This window comes from Ptychodera flava, chromosome 13 (assembly GCF_041260155.1).
Source record: "Ptychodera flava strain L36383 chromosome 13, AS_Pfla_20210202, whole genome shotgun sequence".
Lineage (NCBI taxonomy): Eukaryota > Metazoa > Hemichordata > Enteropneusta > Ptychoderidae > Ptychodera > Ptychodera flava.
Genome location: NC_091940.1, coordinates 20,787,658 through 20,807,031, shown reverse-complemented (window position 1 = coordinate 20,807,031; position 19,374 = coordinate 20,787,658). Strand labels below are relative to the sequence as shown.

At 37.2% G+C, this 19,374-nt stretch overlaps 2 protein-coding genes across 2 annotated transcripts in view; one reads left to right on the top strand and one right to left on the bottom strand.

Moving 5' to 3' along the window:
- The window catches only part of LOC139147776 (centrosomal protein of 76 kDa-like), a 29,049-nt gene extending 24,621 nt beyond the window's left edge, over nucleotides 1-4,428 (bottom strand). Inside the window, exons 1-3 of the mRNA XM_070718975.1 lie at nucleotides 4,206-4,428; nucleotides 2,689-2,935; nucleotides 1,059-1,283 (exon numbers count right to left, since the gene is read on the bottom strand). Of these exons, the coding sequence (XP_070575076.1) occupies nucleotides 1,059-1,283; nucleotides 2,689-2,935; nucleotides 4,206-4,268 (535 nt within the window). The 5' untranslated portion in view covers nucleotides 4,269-4,428. The remainder of the gene's footprint in view (nucleotides 1-1,058; nucleotides 1,284-2,688; nucleotides 2,936-4,205) is intronic.
- A 34-nt stretch (nucleotides 4,429-4,462) lies between these two features.
- On the top strand, nucleotides 4,463-19,017 carry LOC139147778 (solute carrier family 35 member C2-like). The gene is made up of 8 exons (XM_070718979.1): nucleotides 4,463-5,253; nucleotides 6,262-6,412; nucleotides 7,793-7,929; nucleotides 10,884-11,052; nucleotides 11,474-11,557; nucleotides 12,086-12,261; nucleotides 12,720-12,849; nucleotides 14,015-19,017. Exons 1-8 carry the CDS (start codon nucleotides 5,071-5,073, stop codon nucleotides 14,176-14,178), a joined length of 1,194 nt encoding a protein of 397 aa, XP_070575080.1. The 5' UTR covers nucleotides 4,463-5,070; the 3' UTR covers nucleotides 14,179-19,017.
- Nucleotides 19,018-19,374: the final 357 nt, after the last annotated feature.

Below are 19,374 nucleotides of genomic sequence, written 5' to 3'. Positions count from 1 at the left end.
ACTTGTCTCATACACTCCGCTAGTGACTGGAGTCCCACCAGCAGAATGTGAAGCAGTGGGCTTTGATTTGTGAAAAACTACCTTGTAGAAGCGTAAAATTTTAAATGCTGGGACACATTGCATCTTTCAAATTCTATCAAATGTAAAGCATCATGCAGAGAATATGTTGCATTATATCAGAGTGTTTAGATCTTGTACAGTGGTAAAGAGAATCAGAAAGTGTTCTGCGGTGACAACATGGTTTTGGGTGAGCCTGACAGTACAGGATCAATAAACCAAGTACATGTATTACCCTTTGATAAAGAAGACCTAACATGAATTCCATGGTTTGAAGTGTGTGACTTGAATCATAGGATTGAAAGCACGAGAATCAAAAGATATCTGGTATTAGACTGAGAAATGATAGGACTGCCATGGCACGAGTTTCAGAATTTTTGGTAGTAAACAACAGTAAGAGGGTTATATGACGTACTTGTACACTTACATGTAATGAAGTGATTTTTGATGAACTGTTGGCGATATGGGAAGAAGACATACTGTCTACCTTGAGGAGTTGCCAACACTGTCAGGGTAATTATGGTCAAGGTGGTAAAATCAGTCACTAGTAAAGAAATCAATTCAGCGAAAGTTGGAACATTGTCTAGAAGGAGGTTACGCGCAGTCTAAACAACACAACACATCCACACACATCCAACAAACTGTCCAGAGGGTATCATTTGCAAGTGTGATTTGTGTGGATACTGGTGGTGATGTTTTGACTGCATCTGACCTCCTTGCAGACGAGGTTTAAACCTTCACAGTGTTGATTTCTATTCTGTTGGCCTGGTATTACGGCTTGATGATAATTACACCTGAAAGTGTTGGCAACTCTGCAATTTAGACAGTAGTTCCAGCACTGCAAACAGTAAACCACTGTAAAATAGACACTACCACATGTCTGTCTTAGAAACGGAATAACGCGTAAATCTGAAGCTTCCTTTCCAGTGGGCACATATGGTAGATACACATGTATCTAAACTAGCATTGTAGTTGATCATGATATCTCTCCACACACATACCTGCACTTTCTTTATGTAGCTCCAGCAGAAAGCCCTCCTGTATGTCCGGCTCACACGCACATGCCGTGGGTCTGGATTTAAATCTCTGGCCTCGGATGTTGATGTGAACGGTAAATGTGGCATTTGCCTGTCCAGGCAGAGGTTCAGGCTCCTGGAGGTGTTCCAGGAAGGCTTTGCCGCCAAGAATTTGTAAGTAGAGATACCGCCTGGTCGGATCAATATTGGCTGAAATGAAAGGGGTATGTCTAACATAAGTCCTGATGCAACTGTTTGAGGATAAAAGATCCAATCTACATTTCTCACATTTTGCTAGAGACATCTACCAAACTCAAGTTGAGCAAGGTCAAACTTCACAGCATCTTGTTGGATGGTAATGTCATCAACAGTCGCATTTTGGGATAAATAGAGATATATGTGTGAGATTTTTCGTTGCCTACTTTCTGCTCTTCATATCAGTTTTATCACTGAGCAAATTGACTAGCTGTGCACAACTTTCAAAGGAGAACAAAGGACTAAAATCACACACAGTCAATGTCAACAACGAGGGATTGAAAACTGCCTCTTGAAACACTATCCCTATTACAGATAGTAGCAAACTGAGCATTCAGATGAAATCACATTCAGTTTATTACTGTACGAAAACAAATGACATTTGATCATCAATAACCAGCTTCATAATATGGGCAAATTTGGTCAGGGCCAAAAAGGTCTGAGGTAGCACCAGACCAAGGATTAAATTTAGCATTAATTCAGTCATGATCTCAATGAGGAAACATGCCGATGTACCATACAGTAACTTAAGCTCTATGTGACTTTTCCGAACACTTTGTTTCCCTTTGTGGCAATATTACAGATTTTTACAGATATAAGAACAATGAGGAAAGTCAGAAAAGGGAAAAGGAAACCTCTGCCCCGTCAAAGTTTAAAATGGCAGGCTTGGATAACATTACAACATTGGTTCTGTTCATGCTTTTCATATGCGTTTTACATGTATGCACAAGAAGGGCTAATATGATGGCCACTGACTCTTTTAATCATCAGAGATGAGCATATCTTTGCTCAGACTTGGTTCAAGTCAGTGAATTTTAAAAAAATAAAATCATTTATAATAGTTTCTCTTGTGTCTCTCCTATTTTGTACAAAACTATTTGGAATTTGGTAGCCCAAGCCATGTTTTCGTCTTTATCTTTGGGCAAAGTTTCAAACTCAATGTCAAGGTACATGGCGTTTCTGTATTGTGCATTATTTTCGCTAATGATATATTATTTATTAAGTGGGTTATGTTGTTGAGATTGTCAAACTATGCTGAAACACCGGTTGGCAAAACATATCTTTGAGTTTGTTTACAAACAAAACAGATAAACAAAACAGATACAGAAAACTATGAGAAGTACATAATGAGCTGACAGCTACTTTTACAAGCTGAAAAATTTGTGTGCAGTGCCATCAACATCTTATTTGACATTCAATGACTGTGCTCAATCAATATTAAAGGAGTTCATGGTTGAGTTTACTGTTCTTCTTTAAGAGTAACCCTCACCCCTATTTTTCTTTGTTGAATCCAACTTCACAAGACAAAACAATGGGATTGGGCTAAACCATAGTGGTGAAAGGGTCAATGATGACTAACCTTTCTGCAAGGGAACTCTTTTGACCTTATCGTCTTTATCTCTGAAATGAGTTGATGGTTTTCCCCTCTCAGGTTTTTCTGGAATACTGTCAAACTGGAGTTGTCTCATTACATCGTCTACAAGTCCTCTCTGCCTGAGGGCTTCAAGCAGTTCCTCTTCAGATATCGGCTCTCTGGATCTATTTAACTGCTCTTCATTGCGGATTGTTTCCAATAGTACTTCCCTAATCCTTGACTGGATATCGATCTGGGGAAAACGAGAACATATAATTACAAATTCTGTTACTTTTTTCCTCATTTTTTTCTTCTTTGGTGTGTGTCCTAATCTCTAGAATTATTGTTCTTCCAGCTTGTGCTTTATTTCACTAATAAAAGCATACTATGACAGATATGAATCATGGGTAAAATATCTGTCAAACTTTTTAAAAATCTTGCTAATCAACGTTGTGAAAACGTTCATAGTATGCGTTGCCGTAGTTCCAAATTCCACCTTTCCTGATGATTCAGATTGTGTAGTGTGGTGTGGTGGGGTGGGGGCCTCAACTTTCTCCACCACACAAAATTGGCAGGGCAAGTTGTGGGCTATAAGGGAACTACAGCAAGAATTCGGGTAGCTCTGCACGGCAGGGCTGTGTGTTACCGGCGTTGTGGGAGGCCGTATAATGCCGGTAACACACAGCCCTGCCATGCAGAGCTAGAATTCAGGCTGCTAAGTAGGTGAAATTTGACTATGAAGCATTATTTTATGCTTCATGTAAGTTGGATCATTGGAATTTTGGCTGAATAAGGGCAGGCAAAGCAACAATACCCTTGTGCAGTAACTAAAATCAGGGGGATAAATAGCTCTGCATGGCAGGGCTGTGTGTTACCGGCGTTACATGGCCTCCCACCACAGCCGTATAATGCCGGTAACACACAGCCCTGCCATGCACAGCTAGGGGATAGACACAAGTTGTTTCTACCTGGACATTCAAATACACAGTGTTGAGCTTCTCAACTTAGCCTGTGCATTTGTAGATTGCATTGTTATTGTTTTCAATGTTGACAAGTGCATTCTGGTCCGGACTAGAATTCAAATGTGAACAAAGTGTAACAGTGCATTCTACACCTATCTACATAGACACTGTGCTGTCAAGTTAAACAAATGATGTTTTTACATGCTTTCTGGAATACAATATTGAGAACTTAAAGCTATTTTTACTATTACATGCAACAAAACAACAGTTGTGAAACAAATCACCATTAAAGTTAAAGTTGCAGTTACTCGTGGCCCTTCGAAAATTTTGGATTGATGGCTCGCTTCTAAAATATTAACGAATGTCATTCGACAATTACACGATGTTCACAATGATTGTAACTTAAATGATATAATGCAATGATCGCTGATGCTCCCTCCTGAACATGCGTGTAGCATCCCATAGAGCTGTCGTAGCCTCCATGTCGCAACACGCACCGCTGGGTCGCGCGTACGTACACTGTACGGTCGCGGTCGTACGTCTCTACACGTTCGTACATACCTGCGACAGTTGGGAGTGAATTATCTGCTTCAGCTCTGAAATCTTCTCCGGTGGAAGTGTCATCTTCTGCTTTGTGTAGTTTTACGGTATTTCTATTGTCTGCCTACTGAGCTGCAGTGTGCCGTTTTCTCCGTGAAACAACAGCAAGAAAACTTTGTTTTCGGTAGCGGCTTCACGCACTTGTTTTCACTCTTTCAAAAAATGGCGGAAACACATTGGAGTTGTTGAATAATAAACATACGGAAGTATTTCCGGTGAGGTCAACTTCCGGGTTCGAAGCCAGCCAACTTCGAAATGCTGTAGAGATCGTGGATTTCCCAGGCGATGTTACAGTAAAATGTAATCAATCGTGTTGACGATCCATTGTTTGATTGTTATACATTTTGCGCGGACAGGAATCGACACCGGAAGACCACTTTCTTCGAAAGTCAGTGAATTCAGCCGGCGTGTTGTCATGTGGTGATGTTTCTGATAGAGAGGTGCGATGGGCTGTGGGACGGTCAACGTGGCGATTTCGTATGTTGCATAGTACAGAGTCACTAGATAGCACGGCATTCACTTCGCGTACAATCTGTCATATCTATTTATCTTATTGCGGCTTTGAATTCGCTCGCAACAATTCATATGTGATGCACTTGTGACAACCTCAAGCGTTGAAAACATGGTCAAGAGATCAAACAGTGAATGTTCTCTTCGGTCCGGAGTGCATGAATTTCTCCCTCGATTCAAGGAGAAAAGCCTTGCTGTACTTTGGAATTTGACTCATCCCATATCATATACAATGTATCGACCAAGCCATAGAGGACACAGCCATTAGCTGTGTGAGCTTCACATCTTATACGAACAGTACTGCGATTTTATCAAAATGAACATTCCTGGTAGAAGTCAGAGGATCTTCGAATCTCGCGTGGGGAAGGTCGTCCCAAAGAAGATACAGCGATCCGTCTACTATGGTTTCTTTTTGCTCGGAGTAAAGACAACTTTTCTCATCCTGTTTTATTATTGTTTCTCCATCAGTTTAACATTCTACAATAAATGGTTGTTTGGGGTGAGTCAACAACAACGTATATACCATCGAGGTAGCACACAGATCTGTGCTACCTCCACATGCATATATATATGCATATGTTTTTTTCTACGGTTTCCATTTTTTCAAATTGTATAAACCATGGAGATACCTCCATGTTGCTACTAATTCTCACAGCTGTGTTCTGTGTGAAATTTTGTTGTGATCCACATGCAGGTGTATTTTTAGTGCTTTTTTTACAAAACAAAGTTCCACACATAGAAAACAAGTACATCACAGATACCTTTTGGGAAAGAAAGAGATATTTGGTGACATTCCCATTTTTGGAGCGATTTTGAAATTTCTTTTCTAATCTTAAAAAAAACTTAAATTGTCTCCCGAGGAACCTAATCCTGTCCCATCATGATTACAATGGCCGCAATATTTCCTAAAATTGTAAAGATCTCATCCAAGGAGACATTGTAGTCAAACTCTATGCATATTTACCCTCCCCATGAATCAACAAAAAAGTGATGTTCAATAAAAAAACTGAAAGAAACTATAAATTAAAAAAATACGAAGAATTCTCAAAATGTAATAAAGTAAATACAAAATTTCTGCCAAAAACGTAGAAAGTAATTAATGGACAATCATATCATGGACATTATATAGGAATTCTGTCACTCATACTACAAAAATATGATGTCTGAAGGCTGCGTAGACCTCAAGGATTTGAGTATAATTCCATGATTCTATAAAGTATTTGCTTTCAATGAAGGTTCTTTTGTGTTTAACCATAGAGAAAAAGAAATAACAAGGTGAAAGTGAAAATTAGACATGCAAGTTAAAGAAATCTCACATCACTGACCTGATTTTCCTTTACTTATATTATTTCCCTCATTTTAATTCCATCAGAATTTTAAATCACAGAATTATCGCTGCTCACTGACATTGACTATATGTACCGCAGGGTTCTAAAGTTCATTGTACTTACACTTGATGTTGTAAGTTAAACATTAATGATTTTTTTCCCACTTTTTATTCTTACAGAATTTTCACTACCCACTGACAGTGACCATATACCATTTAGTTCTAAAGTTCATATTAGCATTCATAGTGCGACAGATTACGTGGTGCATTACCAAGAAGAAGCCAGTGACCCTAGGATGGTCACTCTATCTCCGGAGAGTAGCCCCAACAGGTAAGATTATTGCAGTTTGTTGAATTGCAGTTCTTCAAAGTGTCCCGCAGAGTATTGAGGGACTGCAGTTGAATGCAAGGATATCAAATCAGCTGTAAGTGTAAATGGTGCATTCTTGGCCAACTGACATAGAGTTAGTTTTATAGAATGTGACCCTAAGTACTGTGTACCAAAAAATACCGGTTATTCAGATTGCTGTTGGCAATAAGGCAAACTGATGAAATCTTTTACTAAAGTTTTACCATAATTTTGGACAGGTGGTATTATACTGATCTGCCAGTCTGAACTAGCCTTTACTGATCAAATGTTAAGTCCTAATATTTTTCCATTTTCGGACAAATTTCCTGATCAATTTTTTAATCAGCATCTGTACACATGCAGTAGATGTGGATGACTAATATAAACAAATATTCTTTATGGGCAACTCTCAGCTGCCTGCCATCACTGTAAAAGTTGGATTGTTTTCGTGTCTTTTATGGTGTCCTTGGCTAGCCTGTAACAATTCATATGTATTTGACATGATTGCTTTGACAATACTTGACTGGAGATTTTATACATTTTGTCAAGTAAATCAGAGGAGAGAAAACTGACAACATTTACAGGCGTACATGTAGTGCTCTTAAATAAACGCTTGTGTTCAAACATAGCCACTGATGTACACTTATGTGTTTCAGTCATATACAATGTACATGCTAATATTTAATAGCAGTCAGTTTGTGTCATCTAAACTGAAAACATATTTGATGTCTGACAATACGATACCAGATGACACTGTTACAAGGTATGTATGGTGATGGTGATGCTTGAAATATAAAGTGATAGAGGCAAAAAATTGCCTTTTGGATAAAAAACGGTTCATCAGTAATTAATAAGTCAGATAAACAACTCGGGTTTGCCCAAGTGGAACTTATTGTGCCCATGTGCCGTGCCCGTGTGATGTTATTTGTGATTATTTTGTGATGAAAGTTGGTAACAGATGTAACTGTTGAATGCTCGTCAATGAGCTGCGTGGTTGAAACCACAGTATTAACCCTTTGAGTGCTGTGATTTTTCCCACCAAAATTTTTGTGCATCAGTTTTCCAATTTTTATTAATTTTTTCTTTAGTTTTTTTGATAATTTTGGACGAAATGGACATAACATTTTGGCTACAGTTTTTGATCAAAATTTAGGGAAAATCTGAACAAATTGTCTCAAATTGAAAAAAAATTTCTACATTATATTTATAAATGTGACAAAAATTGACTTTGGTACTCAAAGGGTTAATGACGGCATTGAGTATTTAAATCTAAGAGAGGACTTCACCTTTAAGTCATTACCAAGTAAAATGACTGAACCTGCTCGGCCATACTCTACCATATAATTCTTCTTCAATTCACAGGTTTAGCGACATCATTAGATATTGGCTTATCCAATTGGAGTTTCCTGTTCATAACAGTGTCACTTTACACAATGACCAAGTCTTCCGCTATAGTGTTTATCCTCATTTTTGCAATCATATTTAAACTGGAACAATTTGTAAGTATTTTATATCTTATGTTATCATCATTGTAATCTTCAGAAAATTTCAACTGAGGCAGTTGCTTTGTCAAGGAGTCTGTTGGTCTTGCTAGCATTTTCTTTGCTAATGCTAGGTGACTAGGTGCCGTACGTTGTGAGCTGGAATCCCATTGAGAATTTACTGAATTTTCAACCAGACGTGATTTTTTTGATTGCAAAAATTATAAGTATGTTCCTAATCTGTAAATTTTGTTTAAAGATTGTGTGCAGTGTCTCTTCCCTGAGGTTTCCATGAAACTTTGTAGGAATTTTAAATGTACAAATTATACTGTTACAAATACTGCTTCTAGATTACTTGCCAAGTCCTGTTCATTGAAATGTGGTCTAATGATGTTTTATTGTGTGCATAGATGAAGGGACTAAGGCAGACACATATAACATGTCAGGTTCACAATTATCCTGTCGCATGTAACTCTTTAACAAAGAGATTCCAATAATGAAAATAGAGCAATTGTGTTTGGCAATAGGATTTCTATGATAAAGTCAATATATTGTCACATACAGAAACATTACTAAGGCATGCCAAACAGGCAAATTTAGGGGTGTCAGCCATTTATTTGTACATGTACTCTAACAAAAGTAGTATATATTGTATACTCCAGGGTTTGGTCACATTTGCTGGTAGTGGGCATCCAAGCATGATTTATTCAGTGCTTTATTGTTCACTGGGGGATTTCATGATATTTTGACTACTTTGCTGATTTTCAATTTGTTAATACTAAAAGCTGAACCCTTACCAGCTTTATTTCACTGACCATGGCTTGGTAAAACTGTTTGCAGTCTTCTGCTGTGTAACCCTGTCAAAAGCATGCAAAGTTAAAATGTGGTGTAATAGATTTGAAAATAAAATTGGTAGGGCAGTGTGTACTTGAAGACTGGCCACAGCTTGCTGGCCAAGTTTCAAAATAAGCACTCATGATGATATGCAGGGCAAACTGTTTTTGTGCCTTTTACTAGTAAATATGGTATTATCAAGGCCATGTACAGCACATACCACAAATTACTCATGCAAATATTATGACATCTGATGATTTTGAAATTTAAAAATTGTTTTGTAAATGGAGACATCATGTAGTCACTAAAAGCAATTTTACTATTTTGAAAAATTGCATAGTCAGTCTTTAAAAGTATGAGCACTTTAAGGTCATATGGTAAAAATAATCACGGAAATAGCACACATTTCCATTCAGCCAAGCATACTCTGTTGTCTGTTTGCTTGCCAACGTTGAAAAAGTCCATACAGAGTATTGGATGCTATGACGTTAACCCTTTGAGTGCTGTAATTTTTCCCGCCAAAATTTTAGTTTAAAATTTTACCAATATTTTTTGAAGTTTTTTGTAATTTTTTGGACAGTTTTGCACTGAATGGATATCACTTTTTATCGAAAACAGTTTTTGATCAAAACTCTAGAAAAAATCTGACAAAATTGTTTGGGCTACAATTTATGAAGGTGACAAAAATCGACTAGGGCGCTCAAAGGGTTTTAAACAAAGCTTTGACTCTAACCAAACACAGCTGTTGAACTTTCTTATACATATATGAAAAGCATAATGACATTGATCAGTCCTCACAGTGTCCAATGTCTGCCAGATCGTTTTGCAATAACCTTTCCCGTCACTGACAAAGTGACACATAATTTGCATAAATGAAATTGAATACCTATTTTTGGAGCGTTGATGAATTGCAGCAATTTCTTGGAAAAGGTATACTGCCAGTGAAAGTATAATTGTACTAAAAACTACAGTTGATATCTCTCAATTGTGAAACTCATATCAATGCAAATGTCCTTTCTTTGCATAAATATGAGTAAATTACCTATTTTTTGACACGTTTGTAATTAATCCTCTTTCTACCATAGAAATAAATACAACTTGGGAGAAAGAGGATTAAAGGCTTGATGGAAAAAAGATATAAAATGCAAGGAGAAATACAGATTTGCTATAAGTCGTTTCTCTCAAATTTTCAAATTGTTGTAATGGTAATATGGTTATACATGTAGTTTGAATGTAATGTATGTAGAATTGTCGTGCCGGCTGGTTAAAGCGCTTAAGCTCCTTGCGTGAACAATGGAGTGTGTATGTGAAGCATATGTTGAGCAAATTACACCTGAAAACCTTTAATGCCAACACATCAATCTTTCAGAGCATGTTTCACACGAAATAGGATCACTAATATGGTATCAATATATTGCTGCTTTTTTTTTTTCAACTTGATGAATCTGTTTCGCAGATAAATTATAAATTGTAGAAGCTGTGTTCCTTTCTCATTCACAAGTTGTGTAGTCTGTTACATTGAAATATAAATAAGAAAAAAAATATTGCTTTATGTTACAGGATTCAATGTGCATTACAGAATTTCATGTGCAGGTTGTTAAAAAGGGATTATAAGTTCGTGTTATGTCATGGTTTTAGAGCACAAATTGTTTTCAAATTTTCCTCTTTTTCCCATATTAAATTGTTACCCCTTTCACATCATTTCATCAGACTTAGAGGGACAAAGTCGGCCATTTTTTCATGAATTTTGTTTGATACAAGTATACTGTTCATATTGTTTAACATGTTGAAAGATACTGAATGAATGGGTGGCCATGCGTGTATGCGACCCAGGTTTCCGACATGATACATGAAACCATCGCGAAAGTGAATTAATGGTCATGATCATTCATTTTCGCGATGGTTTCATTTATCGTGTGTAAAACCAGGGTCGAATATATGCATGGTCACCTATTAATTCAATATCTTTCAACATGTCAAACAATATAAGTAGTATCTCATATCAAACAAAATTCATGAAAAATGGCCGACTTTATCCCTTTAACATTGAAAACTGGTATTGTTCACTACGACATACACACACAGTTAATATTAATTCATATTGTCTCCATTACATTTTCCTTCATTATTTCTTTCAGAGGGTGTCTCAGATAGGTGTAATTGTTCTGATTGCCGGAGGATTATTTCTATTTACATATAAGTCAACTCAGTTCAACATGGTAGGGTTCAGTCTGGTCATGGCGGCGTCCATGCTCAGTGGTGTGAGATGGTCGCTAGCTCAGATGCTTACACAGAAAGAAGAAATAGGTAAGTTGGTGAAGCCCTTTCAGCTCTTGAGTGTGATATCACCTGCGTTTGACTTCAGTTTGTTTTACTAGAAATCGGTTACACTATTCAGTATATTGATGAATGGAGGTAGCAGAGACAAGCCAAAAGCTTGATTGACAATGCATGACCTTTGACCCCACTGAAAAAAAAACCAATACAGAAAGTGATCACTTGCGACTGCAGCTGGTGAGTTCATTAAGTGAACACCAGACAAATTGACCAGCTGATCACTAAAATTGTGAGTAGCCATTTTCACTCACATCAGATTTTCTCTAGCCATTGAGGGGATTGACCTGTTAGCTTCTCCCCTTCCCTGGCTACTGCAAGTGGCATTTTTCTTCAAATTTGAAAGAAGATGTTCAACACCCTTTTAACAAACCAATTTGTCACTTTTGCCTAGGTTTAACCAATCCAGTTGATATGGTGTATCATTTACAACCAATCATGATTGTCGGCTTATTGCCATTGGCTCTTGCATTTGAAGGTACGGACAAGCTGCATTTATTTGTTTCCTTTCTCTGAAGGTTTTCATTCACATTTGCTCGATTTTTATTTTGCCAGATAACGTAACCTATTTTAAAAGCCTATAAAAATGCAAAACATGGTTTCCAGTCATGATGGCATACCATGACTACAATATTAAGCTATCACTACTTTTAAGTGAAAATGTTTTTAAGTCCCCTGTCAGGTCAGTCAGCTATATCAAGAACAATGCATTTTGGGATATATGAATAGTTCAGAGGTGAAAGATAAAATCAGTGTAGTATGCACAACCAAATACTGGTATATTACAAAATTACTTGTACATGATGAATAGGTATATGCATATACACAAATACATTATATTCTCTTCATCAAAGTATTTTATATGATACACATGATAGAGGGACCATGTCTACACCCTGTTTTGCTATACAGAGGACTTTCCTTTCCCAAACAGACACCTATAACTGTAACCAACCTCTGATAAACTAAAATGACTTACTGTAATTGTTTCTCCACTACAAAACAGGGGTTTCAGTGGTATCGACAGACATGCTGTTTGCCTACACAGACGGCAAGGTCTTTGCGGCTTCCATGGGGAAATTATCGCTTGGTGCTGGCCTAGCGTTTGTGTTAGCCTTATCAGAGTACCTGTTAGTCTCCCAGACGTCCAGTCTCACCCTCTCCATCGCTGGCATCTTCAAGGTAACTATTTGTAGCAGTTCACGTTTCAGTAGACGGGTATCTCTGCTTCTTCCATGTGACCTGGTTGTACAAAGTTTTGTTTCTGACTGTGTTGGAGTTGACCTTGGCATCATGGTCAACAATTTGAAGACCATGAGGACTCTCCAGAATGAATGTGGTCAAAGAGATTTATCACTGAATGTAGCAAGTGTGTTGCATGCATATTTTTAACCCAGTTAAAGCATGGCTTTTTAGACTCAAGCGCATTTTTTTCTAAAATGTTGACTGCAGATGTGGTCAGGCAAATTAAGTGCTCAAACTGGATAAAGAACATGGCACGGTTTTTGTGGAGGGACCGTGAACATAGGGGTGGTTGTGTATGTTTTCTTGATTCGTCCATTGTTGTCAAATATTATGTGAAAACAGTGCGAGGAAATATTGTCTTTGGTCTTAAAGCTTTCTTTCATCTTCATACACAGGAAATATGCACACTTTATTTAGCGACTACCTATGCTGGGGATGAGTTGTCTTTCATCAATGGTATTGGAATGGTTGTTTGCCTGAGTGGCATAGCCCTACATGTCTTGCTCAAAGCCCTCCGTTCAAAAGGTAAGTGAGCTCACCACAGCATGGTATGCCATTCATACTATGCATAAATTTGCATATTTTGTATGCATATTTGCATATGTATACGTTGCATATTTCTTTCAAATTTGCATATTCACTTTATCCCCTGATAGTCCACTTGGGCTACCATTTTCTGAAGTTGGTAGCCCAGTGACAATGGCTGGTAGCCCATGCATATTTGGCTTTTTTCTAGATTCTGCCCATAAGTGAATTTTCGAAACATATGATGTGAATACTGCACACCTAATACCCAAAGAAACAGGCAGGTATAATGGACGATAGTGATACTTAAAAGTTTAGTGACCTATTGCCGTTTTACTCTCAGAGTTGTATGTAAATTTTGATAGTCGTAATGACAATGACATGACCTTCTCAGCACTGAGACATACTGTAGCAGGGCTAAAAAAAGACTGTGGGCTTTCTATAGGGAGGAGGCATAATTTCCATAGAATTGTGATTGATACATTATGATCAAAATGCAACGAATATGCGTTTTCATTGGCCATCATTTCCTGTGCCTGTCATTCAAGTACATCAGTTCAGGTATTGAAAGTTTGTTGCGAAGTTCCGCCGCACCGGTCATCCTTGTAATTTGCATAACAAAGTCATAGTCTGGTCTTTCTGTGTCCAGCTGGGTTTGACTGCATTTTAATAGCTCGTCGCCGCGTCCAAAAGTGACAGACCGGGTACGGCATGCCAAGTACTGACTGACTTTCAGGTCTCAGTCTTTGTCCGTGTGGGCTACCTTTTCATGGACTTCGGTCGTCCCAGAGAAAAGTTGGTAGTCTGTTGACGCGGGACTACCGCTAATTTCGAGCCCTGATATTTATTGTACCTTTGCAATGGTGATCGGCTATATTCTACTTAAGTCTCAAATCTTTGTTTTTCACTAGAATTGCATCAGTGAAAGGTTTCATGAAGGATGGAAAAGTTTCATGAAGGGTGTATACCTCTCATTATTTATATTTGTCATATTGTCCTTTGGAATCATGGACCTCACATAGAATTTTTCTTCTTTTGATGCAAAAATGACTTCAACATATCCTCAAAACTTCAATATTGCAGCAAATCATCACATCAAAAGGCTTGAAGAAACTGGGCAAGGTCATCAGTAATTGACCACCAAATTGTTGATTTTCACCAACAGACAGTGCCAAACAGGGAAAGGATGACTACCTTCGTGAGGATGAGCAGAATGGAGATGCTCTTCAGATGCTGATGGACGACAGAGATGATGAGGAGGAAGATGAAGAAATCTTTGATGCTAGAATGCACAAAGGAAGACGAAATTACGCCAACACATCTCTTTGATGTTTATGATGATGATGATGATGATGCCTATGTCAGGACATTTTCTCTAAAACTGACCAAAATTTTCAACAGTATTTCATATTTTTTAGTCCCTCCGGCCTTTCTTTGTCATGGTAATAATATTTTTGATCAAAGCAGGGTGTTAACTCAACACTTTACGTGCAGAGTATGAGTGAGTGAGAATGTATGAATCGGAAGTTACCGAAATGGAATGAAGTTGATAATACTGTTGTTGATGTACACAACATTTATTTCTGCTTTTGCCAGTTTAATTGCAATATTTGTATGATTGAAAATGCTCAGTATGATGTATAAACCGTTTTACTGTACTGTGTTGAACAGGTGCTCCAGGGTTTCATTTTGAGATGATGATAGCTTCCAAACTTGACACTTTACATGTAATCAGCATTCAAATGTCAAATTTCTGTCACAGATGAAGAAGGAAGACTTTCTCTGTCAGAGGTGTTTCAATCCCAAGACTTTATTTTCAGTGAAATTTGTGTTGCCCAATATTTATCAAGATATATCCGACATACAGTTAGTTAATATGTGCCTCTGAACAGAAAGCTTCAAAACTTCAGCTTTAACTTTCCTTGTGTAACCTTTAGACCATTCTCTTTCAGAATCTAGAATAAAAATCAGAGTTGCCCAACAGAGAATCAAATTACCTGAAATTATGATATGGTAATTCTGTTGGGAAAACTTTGACTACCTATTTACTCCAAATACAAGACAGGGAAAAATTCATGTACATCGCAGGCTTCAAAATGAACCCACCGCAGAAACTGTAGACTTGAATAGTCACTGAGAGTGTTGTAAATTTTTTAATGTCACAAAAACTGTTTCCGAGAGACACTTTCTACCTCAAATTATCTTTTCACATGACCTGGTGACCTTACCTTCAAATGGCTACACCATTATAACATGATATCTTATTAAAAGTATCAAACGTTTTTGTAACACAAGACTGAGCTGTGTCAGTGTGTGCTTATAGCTAAATCCTTATTATCTCTACATAGTATTCCACAGTCCATCTGTGTATGGGACGGATGGACTGTAGTGATCCAAATAGAAAAAGTGCATGTAAATTATCTGCCGTAATCCTTCATGAATTTGTGCTACCAGTCACCAGGTTGTCGATGAGTTGTTTAGTTGGAGCACAGTCCCTCCGGTGTGTGGAGGGACTGTGGTCATGGCAACAAAGCTCAGGGTGGCAGTTACTTTTGTAGAAGATTAAGGTTGGCAATTACAGTAGTTTGCGGTGAACTGTTTGCAATATGAGAACTAGACATATCGTCTAAATTGAGGAGTGTCCAACACTGTCAGGTGTAATTATTGTCTGGTGGGTATAACAGAAGACCACAAAGAAATCAACTCTTAGAAAGTTGACACATTGTCTTGAAGGAGGTCAGACATAGCCAAAACAACAACACCAGATCTGCAAAAACAAAGCTTGCAAATGATGGGTTCTGGCAAGATGTGTCAGTGTTGATATGTGGTGTTGTTCTGACGACGCATGACCTCCTTCCAGACAATGCTTCAGCTTTTGCAGAGTTTATTTGTTTGTTATTGACTGATATTACCACCTAGACAATAGTTACGCCTGACAGTGTTGGCGACTCATAGCTAGTTCTGTATTGCCAATGGTTAAACGCAAACCACTGTAACAGATCTGAACGGTTTGCTTTGAAATGCTGTACAGAGATCAGAGAGGGGTAGCTACAGGTACACACTGACACGCTTCAAGTTCGTGTTACAAAAACGCATTATATATAATTTGTTTAGTCTGTGCAATAATCTTCCATGTTGGTGATCAGTAAAATATCAATGAAGAGGAATAGGGTGGGTAGTGAACAGATAGAGACTGTTTTCTTTGAATAACTGTACACAGATAGGAGGCTAGATAGGTACAAAGTTCTTGCGTGTAGTCATCAAAGTATTTTATATTGATTATGGTACTAGTATTCAACAAATCAATTTTTTGCTGGCATGATTCTGTGACAGAAGTAATATTTTGGTCCTCTTCATCGGCACTTCTTTAACACAGTTGTTTATGTAATGGTTCCATCGGTACAACAGTTTCCATGTCAGTAGTGAAAATCCAAATGTGATATCAGGTCCTATTTTATCTATGTTACCAGGCAAATCAACCACTGAATTGCTTGACATCTCTGTAAAATGGCTCACTATTTTTTGAGTCATTTTGCTGCATCGCCGCCTTACTGAATTCCTGCAGGTCCCGTAAAGATTCTGAAGACAAACTATAGATGTTGGAAGGATTTAGTTGACAATGGTGCTGTCAACCATGATTCAGCGTTGAACATTGAGACAATCAAATTTTAGGAGAGACTTGTTTTCATTTACCCTTCACTTGTGAAACACTTTCCTTACATTAGGCTTGATTTTTCTCTGTGTATGTAATCATATTCTAGCATTATTGATACTTTTTGTGGGTAATGTTTGGAAAGATGGGGGAACGTAAGTGGAAAATGTTGTCCTGTTAGAGTATTGCTATTTTCAGATCAAGGTTGACCCCCCAACCATGCATGCTAGTCAAATACTGTCTTATAAGAAATTGTACTTTAATAGCAAAGGCCTAACTCACTTGTATTGTGTAGCGCCCCCATCGTTGAAAGTTGGAAAGATTCGATTCTGTCCCAGTCTTCCATGCAATACTGTTTCACAAGAAGTTCACCCTAAAACCAACTCATCTGTGTATGTATGAAGAAGAATGTGTGCAATCCTGATCATGAATTTGTAATTTTTTTATTAAATGATGATTAATAATTGTTCTATTTTCTGCTGTGACCATCTATGATTGTAGCAGACTGAGATATGTTAAAGAAAGACTGTGACAACCCATCGAATATAGATGAGAACAGTCATCAAATCAAAGAAATGCTGTCTTGTCATTTCATTCTTATTCATCCATACAGCTTATCGTTTATGAATTTTGTGCCTAAGAAAGACATTTTGTGTCATCTTAAGTAAGTGTTGATACTGATTTCTGAGGAACAGCTGCGAAGAATAGAACAATATTTGACACTTTTGAACATTCTGTTATTTGTTTAAAAGGGGCAGTATTAAAGCTTGGTTAAAAGTAATTTTTTGTTTCTTTGATTTTACCTGGGCCCTAACTTGGTGTATGTCTGTTCAGCCATATTAGGCCAAAAAATAATAAATTGTGCTGTTCCGATAACATGGTTTTCAAAAATAGGGTAGGTAGGTCGGCAGGAAATTTTTTTGTTCCAAAATATTTTTATTTTTAAATATGCATTTTTTAGGGCTTCAGGGCGGTCAAACACTGACCACCACATTTCCAGAAAAATGTATCATACATATATAGAAAAAAAAGACATAAGAGACACATCCTCATTCAAGCAAAAATCAAATGCCAAGTAACAAACGTGTGATTTTATGGGTTTTTTCTTTCTTTTTTTTACTGCCGTGTTTATATGTAGCTCTAAAAAGTTTAGGGTCGGCAGGTAAAAAATAGGGTAGGTCGGGTTATTGGAACAGCACACTATTTTTTGTTCGGCCTTAGTAGGGAACAGCAGAAGTGTTACTGTACTTTAAGAATTCATTCATAAATGTTCCTGTACATTAACAAAAATATTGTATTCAAATGAAATGGTCAAACTTCTCACTTTTTGTCAAAGACAAAGCAGATATATATGGTATATCAGATGATTTTTTTTATTTATGAAGAATTATTAATATGGTAATTTGGCTAAGATGCCTCTTTAAGCCTTTGTTGAAACTCACCCGTAATGTTTATCTGTAACTTCGGATGAATTTTGCAATTTTTCTGTTTGTTTTCAAAAAGAGAGTTTTAGATTCCACTTCCCAAAGTCAGCACAGGGTATCTATATGTTATGTTTTAATGGTGTTGAGATTACCTGAATTGTAGTCTGGACCAGAATGCATTTGTCAATGATTACATATTATCAGATTTTGGCACACTTCAAGGAAGAAGGAGAAGAAATGTTACCATTTGCACCTGTTTACCCTATATCCCTGTAGCCAGGTCCACACTCGCTATTGAAAACGATGCATTTGGGCCAAACCATAGATTTGAAAGGGTTAGGCTGAGCCAATACTTTTTAAATGCTGCATATTGGGGTAAACACATCTACACAAGTATTAGTTTTGTACATTTGTCAGAACACTGAAGTAATTTAATATTGAACAGAGGATGTTATTGATAAATTCATGTCAGTCCGTGTCTGTGGACTGATTTCAAACTGCCCAAACACATCGAGTGAAGATGGCTGTTGACATATGTTATTCTGAAGATAAAACGTTTTACTTTGTTCTTTACAGAGAGATATATATGGAAATAAATGTTTCAGTAAAAAGTTGAAAAGAGATTTTAAAAGATGATATTGTCTGCTTTGAACCCTCTTTTGAAAATGGATGCGATCTGAAAATTTTCAGTGGCAATAAAATGTGATGAAAAGGGCTTCAAGTGAGCCAACATTATTTTATGATTCAGCATTGGAATGTTCTGCATAGAACATAACTCAGAGAGCATGCAACATTGGCATGTGAAACAACATTTGTGCAACAAGCACAGTGTGTGGCAATATTCTAAATATCAAACTCAGATTGCCATACAGAAACATCAGAATCAGCTTCAGTTGGTAAAGTAAAAAATTACACTGATGAGTTTAATTTGCATAAGTATACAGATGATTTGCAAAAAAATATCATGACATGGACACTAATATTAATGTGCAATTTATGCATCTGTTATTATGAAATTTATATTTGCATGTAAATGAGCGTTTGTCCCTTATACTGATTTATTGTAAGAAATAAAAAGAATTCTTGACCGAATATTAATACATGTTTATCTGAAGTCTGACTCGATGTGCTTGACCTTGTAACGAGTTCTTGTGATTGTATTATGATATTGATGAAATGCCGTACAATGGTTTGTTTTCCTTACCATCGAACTGAATGTTTGTCCCACACCAAGACCTCATTGATGTGGCACTCTTCTTTTGAGCTTTTTTTCATGAAATTTGTTTTGATATGAAAATAAGTTTGTGTTGTTTGACTTCTTGAAATATGCTTACGTATTTGTAAACTGTGCACAACCTCAACTCTGTTTTCAGTCAAACAAGATTATACATTCAGTGAGACATTTTACAGTCTGTACCAAAACAATCGCATTCAAAACTTCAAATGTAC